This window comes from Gouania willdenowi, chromosome 9 (assembly GCF_900634775.1).
Source record: "Gouania willdenowi chromosome 9, fGouWil2.1, whole genome shotgun sequence".
Lineage (NCBI taxonomy): Eukaryota > Metazoa > Chordata > Actinopteri > Blenniiformes > Gobiesocidae > Gouania > Gouania willdenowi.
In genome coordinates this window covers 4136485-4149860 of record NC_041052.1, presented here as the reverse complement: position 1 = coordinate 4149860, position 13376 = coordinate 4136485, and the positions used below count along the sequence as shown (strand labels likewise).

The window sequence follows — 13376 nt, the reverse complement described above, 5'->3', positions numbered from 1 at the left end:
AAAAATCTGCACTCCAGCAGACACTTTTCTTCCTATTATTAAGACTCAAGCAACAAACTTTTTAGACATTTTCGTGAAGAATTCAACACACCACAGCTACAATCACAGAAACACCAAAAGATAGTTTACTGAAAATAAACAGAAAGAAGGGTATGAGTATGATTCTCAGACAAATGTTATATATGTCAGCCTAACCCAACAAGGTGCTTTGCAGAATGCCTTCAAACAATCATCTCTTTGCAAACATGGTGACTTGGAGAGCAAAGCAGGATTGCTGTCCTCCAGGACTGACTTGAGACACAAAAATGTGATTGTATCTGATCCGAGGGACACATTATTAACATTCCTGTCAGCATTTAGAATAGTGACCAATCTAAGGTTTTTGTTGTGATTTTGTACATTTTGAGTCATTTATGTGTATTTCTGTTGTAAGTTGTGATTTTTCAAGTCATTTTGTGCTTTAAAGTTGTCCTTTTGTGCATTTAAATCTGTCATTTTAGGTGTTTTGGAGTCATATTTGTGTATCTTTGTTGTCCTTACTGTTATTTTGTCAGTTTTCAGTTTCATTTTGTGCATTTCTGTCGTAATTGGGATTTTTGGAATAATTTTGTCATATTCTTGTCCTTCAGTACATTTGTGTGTTTGGTGAGTAACTATTGATGTCCTTTGATGCATTTTACTGTCATTTAAAGTGTGTTTAGACACATTTTGTGGTTTTTATTGTCCTTTATTGTTGTTTTTGGAGTCATTTTGTGCATTTTGGTTGTCTTTTTGTGCATTTTTCTGTCATATTAAGAGTTTTTGGAGTGAATTTGTGTTTTTCTTTTGTTAAATTTTCAGTAATATTGTGTGTTTCTGGAGTTATTCATGTGTATTTTTCTTGTAGTTTTGAGTTTATGGAGTCATTTTTGTGGTCCTTTATTGTATTTTTCTGATATTGTGTGTGTTTTTGGAGTCATTTTTTTCATTTGTGTTGTGCTTTTGTGCATTTTTCTGTTGTATTAAGAGTTGCACAAAACAGATCTCAAAGGTTTTAGAAGTAAAAAATACTGACAGGACTTATCCAATGGATAAGATAAAAAACATTAACCCAGGTATACTTCCAAACTGCCACACCACATTTAAAAAATAATTTATCTATCGCAGACTTTTCCCTGCCCAGAAATACGTATGAGACAACAGTGTCCCCTATAGGTCATCTATAGAAGTGCAGCTCAGTCAGAAGTTCATCCCTAAACACTCTTTACAAGCCTTGTTTTTAGCCCTGCAGCGATCTCCTCCTACGACTGAGGATTCTCTAAGTGGATTTAAATAAATAATGCCACTTTTGCATGTCTAAAGAAAACCATCTGAAAAATCTTCAGCACAAAAAAAAAAGATCTGGCTGCAGTCAGACGTGCAAAGATAAAGAAAAACATATATTTTCAAGCTAACGCCTATAGGCATGCATTTAAGACGAGACAAACCTAATTCCAAATTTAAACTGAGCTGGTATTCTCCAGGGACTAAATACAAAAAAATGGGGGGGGGCACTGGAATGGACCCAGACTGAGGAGATAATCCCTCACATCACTTTGAGACAAAAAAAAGAACCAGTGTTGCTTTATTTCCTGCATGTCTGTGTTTACGTCTCACCCAGTTACATATTGGAGGATATTTCTATTAATTCACAGATTAGATTATCTAGTAACGGTTTGTAGTAAAAAATACAAAATACTTAAGTCTTGTTGCTAATTGCTTTTGCAGCAGCTTAAAAGTCTCTTTTCTCTCAGTGGAAAATGAAAAAGTGTGAGAAAAGGCTCTGAAGGTCCTGCTATGATAGTCAGTGAAAGGCTTTAGTTAAATAAGATCCAAATAAAGAACAGAAACAGAGGAGTGTGATAGAAGAACTCCAGTAGAGTAAAACCAAGCTAAGTAAATGTTCATCTACAAAGATAAATATCTGAGCTGGAATCTAAATGGGACTGTGGTTAAATATTTTATGTTTTGTGTTTGAGAGCTTCTAAAAAAATACAAAATAATGTGATTCTGATCATTATCTTAAAGCAACACATCCTGTAATCAAACCCCATTACCAAACTATACTACAGGGGTTCTCAACCTAGCGGTCAGGACCCCATTTGGACTCGTGAGCCACTGGGAGGGGGTCGCCAGATGCCTTTAAGAAACTAGTTTTGCTTATTTTTACCCTTTTTCTTCATCTATACCAATCTTGCCATATTTTAACCTATTTTCATCACTTTTTCTTGCCATATTTTTGCTCCTTTTAATGCATTTTTGCTACATTACTCCCATTTCTGCCACTTCTCCATCATATTTCAATGCCTATGCCTTTTCTGCGCATTTTTTCCACTTTGAAGACATTTGCAGCACTTATAAACCCTTTCCACCACTTTTCCCACCTAATGTCACATATGATGACCCTTTATGGTGACTTTTATCGTCTTTTCACCATATTTCATGCCAATTATTTGCCAGTTGAAACTAATTGTTCCTACTTTTTGCCCATTTCTGCCACTTTTAAGGCAATATTGACACTTTGAACCCATTTTACCACTTTTTCTGCCCATTTTTAGCCACTCTAATTTGCAACTTTTAACCAATTTTCTTTCTTTAAAATCCCATCTCACCACCTTTTCCACCATTTTTGGTCACTTTTAACCAATTTTAATTCTGATTAAAACAAACTATATTCTATGACACAAATAATAATAAACTTCCTGGATAACAGTGGATATTATTCAGATGAATAAATAAATGTTTCATAGAACAATGGACCATCATTATGAATGCTCTCCCCTTTATTCCCCCTTATAGATGGTCCCTGTCTCCAGTACTATTCAGTACTCTATCAACAATACCAGCAGCCTCATCAGGCATGAATAAAAACGTACACCATCTCGTCTTTAGCAGCAGTACAAGTTCTCGAGGGGCCACAGACTCCAGAGGCTCCAGATATCAAAGCTCCCCACACAGTGACTCCTCTAGCTGTAGCTGTAGCTACGTCTGTGTGAGCGCAGACACCCCAGGGAGAACCAAGTGTGGCGGAAACAACGCGAGTACACAATGTGCGACGCGTAGACATACACATCCATACCTGGGAGTCTTCCTGACTGAGGCCGAGCTGCAGCACGGCACTGGGAGACTTTAGATGAGCCTGGCTGGACTGGGCCATCTGCAGGTTCAACTGCCAGCCAACGTAGTCCAGCTGAAACACACACAGCAGAGTTTACAATGAGACAAAGGAAGTAACATGCTTTAATACAGGGATTCTCAACTTTGGGGTCAGGTCCCCAATTTAAAGTCGCAAGACACTAGGAGGGGGTTGCCAGATGCCTTCAATAAACTAAATATTATGAACAATTTGAGCCCATGTTTGATTATTTTTACCATTTTTCAGCAACTACACCAAACGTACCATATTTTAACCTATTTTAATCACTTTTTCTTGCTACAATTTTGCTCTTTTTAATGTATTTTGTCTACATTAGTCCTATTTCTGCCACTTATCCATCAAACTTCAATGCCTTTACTACACATTTTTTCCATTTTCAAAATACTTTCAGCACTTTCCATCACTTTTCCACCTAATGTCACATATGTTGACCCAATATTGTCACTTTTAACCTCTTTTTACCAGATTTAATGTTTATTTTACCCAATTTAACCACATCCACGATTTGTCATGGCCATTATTTGCCAATTTAAAGAAATTGTTCCTACTAACTGTTCTAATATTGACACTTTGAACCCTTTTTACCATTTTTTCTGTCTGTTTTTAGCCACTCTAATGTGCAACTTTGAACCAATTTCTGTGTTTTTTTAAAAATTCACCAGCTTTTCCACCATCTTTGGTCACTTTTAACCCATTTTATATCTGACTAAAACAAGGATTTACACATTTAAGGCTATATACTATGACACAATGTGTAAAGTAAAAATCCAAAGTTCAAAGAAAGAATTTAAAGATGATTTTTTTTTTAATGCAGAATAAATTTAATGTGATTAAAAGTGAAAATGAAAAGGCTTCATGTAGTAGCTTTTGAATACAATCACACTACATGTTGAAAAGCTTACAAATTCTGTTTTTTATTCATTAAAGAACGAGTCAGATAATTTTATAATCACCAGTGCTGGTAATTTAGAGACTATAGGATGAAGCTCACACTAAGGGTGGGGGGTGGGGGGGTAGTTAATGAATTTGTTAAACACTGTACTTGTGATAAATTAGTGGCAGTGAGTCAAAGCGGGTCAGTTTTATGTTTTATGATGCAGTGAGAGGTCACGATATTAATAAAGCATGTGAGACTCGTCGGCTCTGGGGTTTTCCTCTGAACTCTCACAGATAGACAGAACGCTATAAGATGACTATTGTTGTATTTAGCGCTATATAAATACAGTTAAATTGAACATAAAAGAAGGAATAAGTGTAAACACATTCATTCAATTACAATAAACAATAAAAAAATGTGTTTGTGTGATATTTATTCATTCATTTTTCATTATTTCTTCCATGCAAATGTTAAAACTGATGCTGGTGTCAAACAACAAGGAGATAAACGTATTTCCTAACCAATAATGCAGCCATGAGACGATATACCTGTCAAAATAATAATATATAATATAATCATACATAGTTATTATAATAAAATTATCATATATAATAATATATTACTAATAAAATAATTATATATAGTAAAATAATAATATATATAAAATAATCAAATAATATGTAATATAATTATAATTATAAAATCATCATAAATAATATAGTTATAATAAAATATTCATATATAACATTTTGTAGTTAAAACTATATATTTTGTATTATTATATCGATATTATTATCATACACTATATATTTATTTTATTATTATAACTATATATGATTAATTATAACTTCACTTAATACAATAATCTTATATTGTATAATAATAATAATCTAAATAATAATAATAATAAAGATAGTCATATACTATACTATAATAATATTAATAATAATCATATAATGTTAAAATATTCATATGGATTATAATAATATCATTAGCCTTATTAGCAAACCAAATACATTATGAAGTAAGTCATGATATTTTAAGTACGGAACTATACTGAGTGCTAATAGTTATTTTTATTAATCAATAATTTGGTGATAGCTTAAGTTTACACACTTGATGAGTTGTGGATGATGCCAGCCTGTGTCAGACAGATGGTTCCAGCATCATCATCATCATCTGCTGATTGATTATTAAGTAGGTTGACAACGTGCTTTAACTTTAAACTAATAAATGGGAATAGAGCTAAAAACGCCTTGAATCAGAACCAGTCACACCTTGTTAGGAGCAAAGATGTTAGCCTTTAGCTTCTCCACCAGTTCAGGTCCAGATGAAGCCCACGTTTGAGAGAAAACCTGGGCCTGGTCTGGACACATCTGGACCAGCTCCAGATGTTGTTGCAAAGACGCTGGTTTCATGTTGTGATAAACGGCCTAATTATGAACACACACACACACACACACACACACACACACACACACACACACACACACAGAGTGCAGTTAGAATACAACATTATGTAATACAACAGTGACCCCTGGTGGACAGAGATATTCAGCTCATACAGTAAATATACAACATTCTACTTGAAAAGCCTAATTTTTGCTTTTAATTTAACTAATGTAAACCTTTCTTCAATTATCATTTGGTTCTGCACGTTATTATTTGTAAAACTGATCCCATAGTGATTTTAAAAGCACAAAGACAGAAGGACTGATATTGACTGACTTATATTATCTTAGCTATAGTCGCTAGATCCTTTTTTTATAAAGATAAATAAAAGATTAAATAAAAACAACGTGGACACGCACCTGCTCGAAGATAAAAGCAGTGGTTTCGAGAACCAGGTTCAGAGAACGTTGATCCAAAGACAAAGCAGTTTGAAGTTTTTCCTCTTCCTCCTCACTGAAGGTACGCTCACCCTGAAAAAGAAAAGATTTCATTATTTATAATCTGATTTATTTCAGATTTACTCCAAAGACTGAAACTAAACTAGAGCCTTGTTAGAGCCCGATATATAACAATGACCTAAAATGTTATCTCTCTAATAAATCAAGGAAGTTCTGCGTGTGCGTGTGTGTGTGTGTGTGTGTGTATGTGTGTGTGTGTGTGTGTGTGTGTGTGTGTGTGCGTGTGTGTGTTTGTGGAGCGAATTTCTGTCTGTTCGACCTGAAACTTTTTTGACTGCTTGCACACAGGTTGAGTGTGTGCATGCATTATTTTGGACTTATTTGGTGTTACAAAACATTTATTTTAATTTTATTTCACCCGGACTGCACATTCATGTTTACTCCAGAAATGAAACCTATTCAGCTGTTGACCTCAGTGTGAGGGGGCGCTAGCGCACCAATCTGTTCATTTACAACCTCTAATAATCAGTAGAAGAAAACCCTCCTACAGTCCACAAAAGAAGGTCAATATTAAAAATATTTCTGTACTGCAAAAAGTTATTTAAGTGTGTTGCAAAACGTTTATTTTCATTTTGTTTTTGAGATTATGGCTCCCAATTTCGAATGCATCGTGGTACTTCCGGGTCTGTTTTTTTCTTTTCTTTCAAGTGTCACACATTGTGTGTGAGACACATGCATTTCAACACCCTCTGATGGAGTATGTGCATAAACCCCTTTATAACACAACAGAGTATGTACACCTCTTTGTACATCCAACCTTCAAACACATACTCATTTGGTCATAATTGACAACTCTACTTAAGCTCCTGCCACTGTATGAATACATACTTCAAATGGGCACTGTACTAGTAAAATTAAATGTAATGAAACCCAAAATGTAATAACTGGTCAATAATGTAACAAGATGCTGACCACAAAACGTAAAAACAATGTCATCATTATTACATTGTGGGGCAGACTTCATATATATATATATATATATATATATATATATATATAAAATTCAGAAAATACTTAGTGCTAACGGTGCTTCTACATCTGCAATTAAAACATATTAAGTGTGTACAAAATATTGTGTGTGTGTGTGTGTGTGTGTGTGTGTGTGTGTGTGTGTGCCAGTGGCGGATGCTTTAAGACTACAAGGGAACCTCAGCTTCCCCTAAAATCAGTGGTCAAATATGTAGTGTTGTGTGTACATTTCATTGACTAAATATATGACAGAACACATGTATGTTTAGTTCAGAATCAGCTTCTTATAACAGGAAACTGACAGTGACAGCGTGACGTTCTTCATTCTTTACCGCAGCGTCACAGTGTTAATAAACAGTGGTGAAGTTCAGCTTCAATTGACTTCAATGGGAGAGGATTTAGTGGTTGATCCGCTGCAGTCAAACTAGACGCTCATTGGATAAATGCTCGGTTATGACGCACTTAGTCCCGCCCATCGGACGCCGGGATTCACAGGAGGTCTATGGAGCAGTGGGCTGGATCTGTCTGTTCCGGACGCTGGAATAATGGATGATGATTGGATGATCTGTCTCAGGCTAATTCAATTTTGATTGACAGCGAAATGAGCCAATCAGAGAGTATGACGTTGTAAGCACACAGGCGGGTTTTTCAAATATTTCAGTCCGTTGCTCTGTGTTGACACGGAGACTTTGCTGATCCTCTCATAGCGAATTTGTCTTTGTTTTCATCAACTTCTGACAAACCTAGTGTCTGTTTTTGGTGTTTGTGGAGACTGTTACTGCTTGTGTTGTGAGACTTTTGATCAAACACTCACACTCCAGCGCGCAGCAGCTGCTCGCGTGTGTGCATGTGCGCGCGTGTGTGTGATAATCTACAAATAGTTGTTGTTTTTTTACGTAAATGTGCACAAATTTATTTATTTATTATAAAAATAGGGACCTTTATTTAGGAGAAGATTTTTGGAAAAAGAAAAGAAAAAGTAATTTTAATTCTTGATTTGTAATAATTGCAGAGAATCTCTGTGATGTTAATCCCGTGCGAATCGTCCATGTCAGTAATTTGTAAAGAAAAAATTTCCCCGTAAATGACCTACTATACGTATTTTGCTGAACTTCGAGATCCTGTGACGATACTGATCCAATGCGAATAGGCATCTGATTTGGACGGAAATGGGCGGCATCTGATGCATGTTTACGGGTGGTTTTGTTTCCGGTGTCTGAGTTTACCTAGTATTGGAATCGATTATGAGCATGTATGCGCATGCACACACAACCATAACCCTATCCAATAAACATTCAAAACAAAACTTTATTAAATTTTTTAGCAAAAAAAATGTTTTCCGGTTGTGCGCATGCTCATCGATCTCAGTACGAGGTAAACTCAGACCGTGACACGGTGTTTGTAGCCTTTTATTTAATACAGCTAGCGCTAGCAGTAACACCGATCTGTGGTCAAAAGCCTGCAAAGTCGTTTTAACATCAACTCATACTGTTTCACGTTTTCAGATGTTCGTAAATTTCAGCAAATTCTCAGTGTGTGAATGCGCCACATGAAAAGCAGACGTTGGGGGCTCATTTATTTATTACATGGGGTCCCTAGGTAAAACTAATCCTGTGCAAATAGCGCTTATGAAACCAACAACCATTTTGAACTTTAAAAAAAAAAAAAAAAAACATTTGCAGATGTATATTTTTGGAAAAGTTTTTTTTTTTGTATTCATCTGTTGCTTTGTGTATGTAAATAGTTTACCAAAATGTAGTTGGAATTGGTGAGATGAATTTATAAGACCCTGTGGTCTTCTTAACCTCTACCAGCACAGTGGTGTTATAAATGTTCGATTTTTTTTTTTTATATTTTGTATGTGCAAACAAATTAATACTCTGGGTATGAGCTTTTCAATTCAAATATGAAATATAAAATTATACATAAAAACTTTCTTTCCTCCTATTTTAACTTATAGATGTCACTGTATGTGTAGCTAGGCTACAGTGTTCGAGAACGGTTTCATTTCGTGTGTGTGCGCGCGGAGCCCAGTTTGGTGCGCTCCCGTGGGTGTGGTCCAGTTTGGTGCGCGCGTGTGGTCCAGTTTGGTGCGCTCGCGTTGTCCAGTTTGGTGCGCGCGCGGGGTCCAGTTTGGTGCGCGCGCGTGGGGTCTAGTTTGGTGCGCGCGCGTGGGGTCTAGTTTGGTGCGCGCGTGGGTGTCTGGTCCAGTTTGGTGCGCGCGTGGGGTCCAGTTTGGTGCGGGCGTGGGGGTGAGTGGTCCAGTTTGGTGCGCGTGTGTGTGTGTGGTCCAGTTTGGTGCGTGCGCGTGTGTGTGGTTTAGTTTGGTGCGTGCGTGTGTGGGTGTGTGGTCTAGTTTGGTGCGCGCGGTCCAGTGTGGTGCGCGCGAGCGGTCCAGTTTGGTGCGCGCGGTCCAGTTTGGTGCGCGCGAGGGGGCCAGTTTGGTGCGCGTGTGTGTGGGTGTGTGGTCCAGTTTGGTGCGCGTGTGTGTGTGGGTGTGTGGTCCAGTTTAGTGCGCTCGCGTGGGGTCCAGTTTGGTGCGCGCGTGGGGGTGTGTGGTCCAGTTTGGTGCGCGCGAGCGGTCCAATTAGTCCCGCCCATCGGACGCCGGGATTCACAGGAGGTCTATGGAGCAGTGGGCTGGATCTGTCTGTTCCGGACGCTGGAATAATGGATGATGATTGGATGATCTGGCTCAGGCTAATTCAATTTTGATTGACAGCGAAATGAGCCAATCAGAGAGTATGACGTTGTAAGCACACAGGCGGGTTTTTCAAATATTTCAGTCCGTTGCTCTGTGTTGACACGGAGACTTTGCTGATCCTCTCATAGCGAATTTGTCTTTGTTTTCATCAACTTCTGACAAACCTAGTGTCTGTTTTTGGTGTTTGTGGAGACTGTTACTGCTTGTGTTGTGAGACTTTCGACCAAACACTCACACTCCAGCGCGCAGCAGCTGCGCGCGTGTGTGTGATAATCTACAAATAGTTGTTGTTTTTTTACGTAAATGTGCACAAATTTATTTATTTATTTTAAATAAAGGTCCCTATTTTTGTTTTTGTTTTTTTGTTCCACCATGGAAAATATGAATGTCAATGTTGTCGACCGGATTTTGGCCAAGCCATTTGATAATCTTCCTTATGAAGAGAAACTTTGTATTAAACAGCAGGGCAGAGCAACTCCTCACATTGATTTGGTGCAAAAGGTGGGGAAACGTAACAGGTCTTTTCAGTTGTTCTGAAGTAGGCAGAAAATGAGCTTCCCCTGCATGAAAGACCAGCAGCCGCCACTGGTGTGTGCGTGTGTGTGTACCTTTAGATGAAGCTTCTGGATGATGCGTGAGATCAGCCTGGAGAGTTTGTTTGTATCGATGGTGTTAATGAAAGTCACAGCTTCCTTTATGCTGTTTAGAAAAGTGAGAGTGGACTGTTAGAGACACACAGTGGTGCACTGCACAGAGCACAGACATCAGAACATAGTCACACTATGTACGCATTTTGTGTGTGTGTGTGTGTGTGTGTGTGTGTGTGTGTGTGTGTGTGTGTGTGTGTGTGTGTGTGTGTGTGTGTGTGTGTGTGTGTGTGTGTGTGTGTGTCATTTGGGATGGACTCAACTTACATATTATTAGGGGTGGGAACCTCTGGGTACCTCATGATACGATATGCGATACAAAGCTAACGATAAGGATACTGCGATTAACAATATATTGGTCAGAAATCTACGATAATCTATGACATAACAAGAAAAAAAAGATTAAGTGAAAAAATACAATTTTTATTTTACATCTCTGAAAGACAATACATTGAAAAAGTGTCATATGAACAGTGACACTATTTTAGTGCAACATTTCTGTAAATAAGTGTCAACATACCAATGTAAACTAATAAGTATCTCCAATAGTGATTTCTGTAAACAAAAAATAGGGTCTTTCTTACCAGTGACACCATTATAGTGCAATATTCCAGTAAACTATATATTTCTGTGAAGACGTACCTGCACATTTTAGTGAAAAAGCAGAAAAGGTTTTGGAAAAAATAAATAAATAAATAAATAAACAAATTTTAAAAATTTCAAAAATAAAAATAAAAAATTGGTACTTAGAGGGAGCATATATATAATCAATCGTGCGGGAAAATATCGCGATATATTGCCATATCGAGATATTGTCACACTCCTACATATTAATATTTATTGTGTTTTATTTCTAATATTTGTGTTGCTATTTCTTTCACATCTTGTTGTGTTGCTGCTGGAATGAAAACAATTGAATTAGGGTATTGACTTTAGGTTAAAAAAAAGTTTTCAGTAGTTCTAACTTGATAAAAGATGCCTTAGATGAAAATTAACCCCTTTAATAACATAACTAATCAATGTCTATATTAATAACCTCATTGGTTGGGGTATAAATAAGAATAGAACAAGAATGAAAGGTAGAGTATATTAACTCATTAGTGATACGAACATCATCACATCCACATTCATCACCAGAGAGAAAAAAACAAGGTAAAGTTACTGAACCTTAAAAAATACTGTTAATATCAGCAGGTCATCGCTGTCCATACAAACTGTACATGAGGGAAGAAACCTCCCTTAAATCCACAAAAATGCATAATTAAAAAAAAATATATGAAAGGCAAGATAATAACCCTAAAATACGCAAAATAACTCCAAATAAAAATAACATAAAAATGCACAAAATTATACATAATAACAACAAGTATAAGAAAATTACTCCAAAGACACACAAAATGTCAACAAAATTACACAGAATGAAAGTACAAAAAATGACTCCAAAAATGCCCAAATCAACAACAGAAATGCAGAAAATGAGAAAAATATAACCAAGTAAACAACAAAAACACAAAAATGTACATATCAAATTAAAATGTGAGAAAAACAAACCAAATAAACACAAAACAGAAAAAACAAACAAAAAGTTTCCAAAACGCACAAAATGATTTTCAAAACATGCAACAAAAAAAAAAGAAGAAGAAAAAAAAAACCTTCATTCTTTCCTGTGTTAATACTTATTTTTGGAAATGCTGACATGAATTTTATTATTATTTATTATTAGCCCTGTATAAAGACTTAGTTTCCCAGTCTGGCCCATAGATGTCACTAAAAAGCAATTAACCAATCATTATTCACAGGGCTTATAAAGTAGTTGAATTATTGTCAGTTAAAAGCGTCATATATCCATTTCTAACTAACCTTGTCTCGGTATTTTTTACCTTTTTTCATCGGTATTCCTAGTATGTGTTGTCTACACTGATTATTTATACAGTAGGTAGATTATTGTGTTGCGACTAGAACATAAGCTACATCGTTAGCACCAGAAATTACATTACAAGTTGTTTAGTGGAATAAAAGCTTTCCCACCTTGGCGTTTGTTTTATGATGGAAGTCATTGTTCAGCCTTTAATTCTGTACGAAAAAAGTCAGATTAAAAGATGTCAAAGCATCTCCGCCATGTTACATTTCCTGGGTTGTTGTCACGTGACGGATCATGTGAGCGTCAGTGTTGCGCAGTAAAAGCGCAGCAAGTGGAGGAAACAAAAGCGGAAAATATCTCTTTACGTTTAAAAATTCAAGGAAATAATTACACTGTTATCTTCTTTATTTAGAAAGAAAATCTAGTTGTTTTTTTTTTACTTACTACGTTAAAACTGAGTCAACTTTACTATTTAGTTGCTTAAAACAAAGCCTGAAACCTTTACAGATCTTTGTATGTGACCTTTATTGCAGGAAGGTTTGTGTGTTTGTGATCATTTAACTACTTTTGTGGGGTTTTTTCTCTCATTTTATTTATTTTCATTGTCACTTTGTGGGAGTTTTGGCGTAATTTGTATGCATATAGTGTGCATTTGGAGTCATTTTGAGGGTTTTTTTTCTGTAAATTTAGAGGTTGTTTTGAGCTCATTTTTGTGTAGTTCCTTTGGGGGCTGTACAAAATTAGAGCAATGGTTGCATGTGGCCCCCATGACATACATATATATATATATATATATATATATATATATATATATATATATATATATATATATTAAACTGATGGTACATAAAAGCAAAATAAGACATTTACAATCTGTATTTTATATTTTCGTATATTTGATGCATAACATCCTTCACAGAAAATGAGGGTTATATTACAACATAGACATAGTACAGTTAATAGACATCAGCCCACATAGTTTGACGACGAAAGTGTGAAACCTGCAAAAATAAAATAAAAAATGTCCTTAAAGCTTGTGTACCATTCTATCACAGTGTTATTAGTCGTCCTGCATCCTTTATGTCCTAAAAAAAAATTGTAAAAAAAATACTTACCGAAAGTCATTGAGAACACAACACAAACTGACACAAGAGTATGTTATGAATGACTTTCTTTCAGCTTGTCTACATCTCATACTACATTCTGGGTTTTTATTTAAGTTGCAAAACATTT

General features: G+C 36.1%; 1 protein-coding gene across 1 annotated transcript in view; it reads right to left on the bottom strand.

Moving 5' to 3' along the window:
- commd10 (COMM domain containing 10) overlaps positions 1–12440 on the bottom strand; it is a 61754-nt gene extending 49314 nt beyond the window's left edge. Inside the window, exons 1-5 of the mRNA XM_028458694.1 lie at positions 12311–12440; positions 10244–10334; positions 5864–5974; positions 5330–5485; positions 3098–3208 (exon numbers count right to left, since the gene is read on the bottom strand). Coding sequence (XP_028314495.1) covers positions 3098–3208; positions 5330–5485; positions 5864–5974; positions 10244–10334; positions 12311–12339 — 498 coding nt within the window. The 5' untranslated portion in view covers positions 12340–12440. The remainder of the gene's footprint in view (positions 1–3097; positions 3209–5329; positions 5486–5863; positions 5975–10243; positions 10335–12310) is intronic.
- Between the last annotated feature and the right edge of the window lie 936 nt (positions 12441–13376).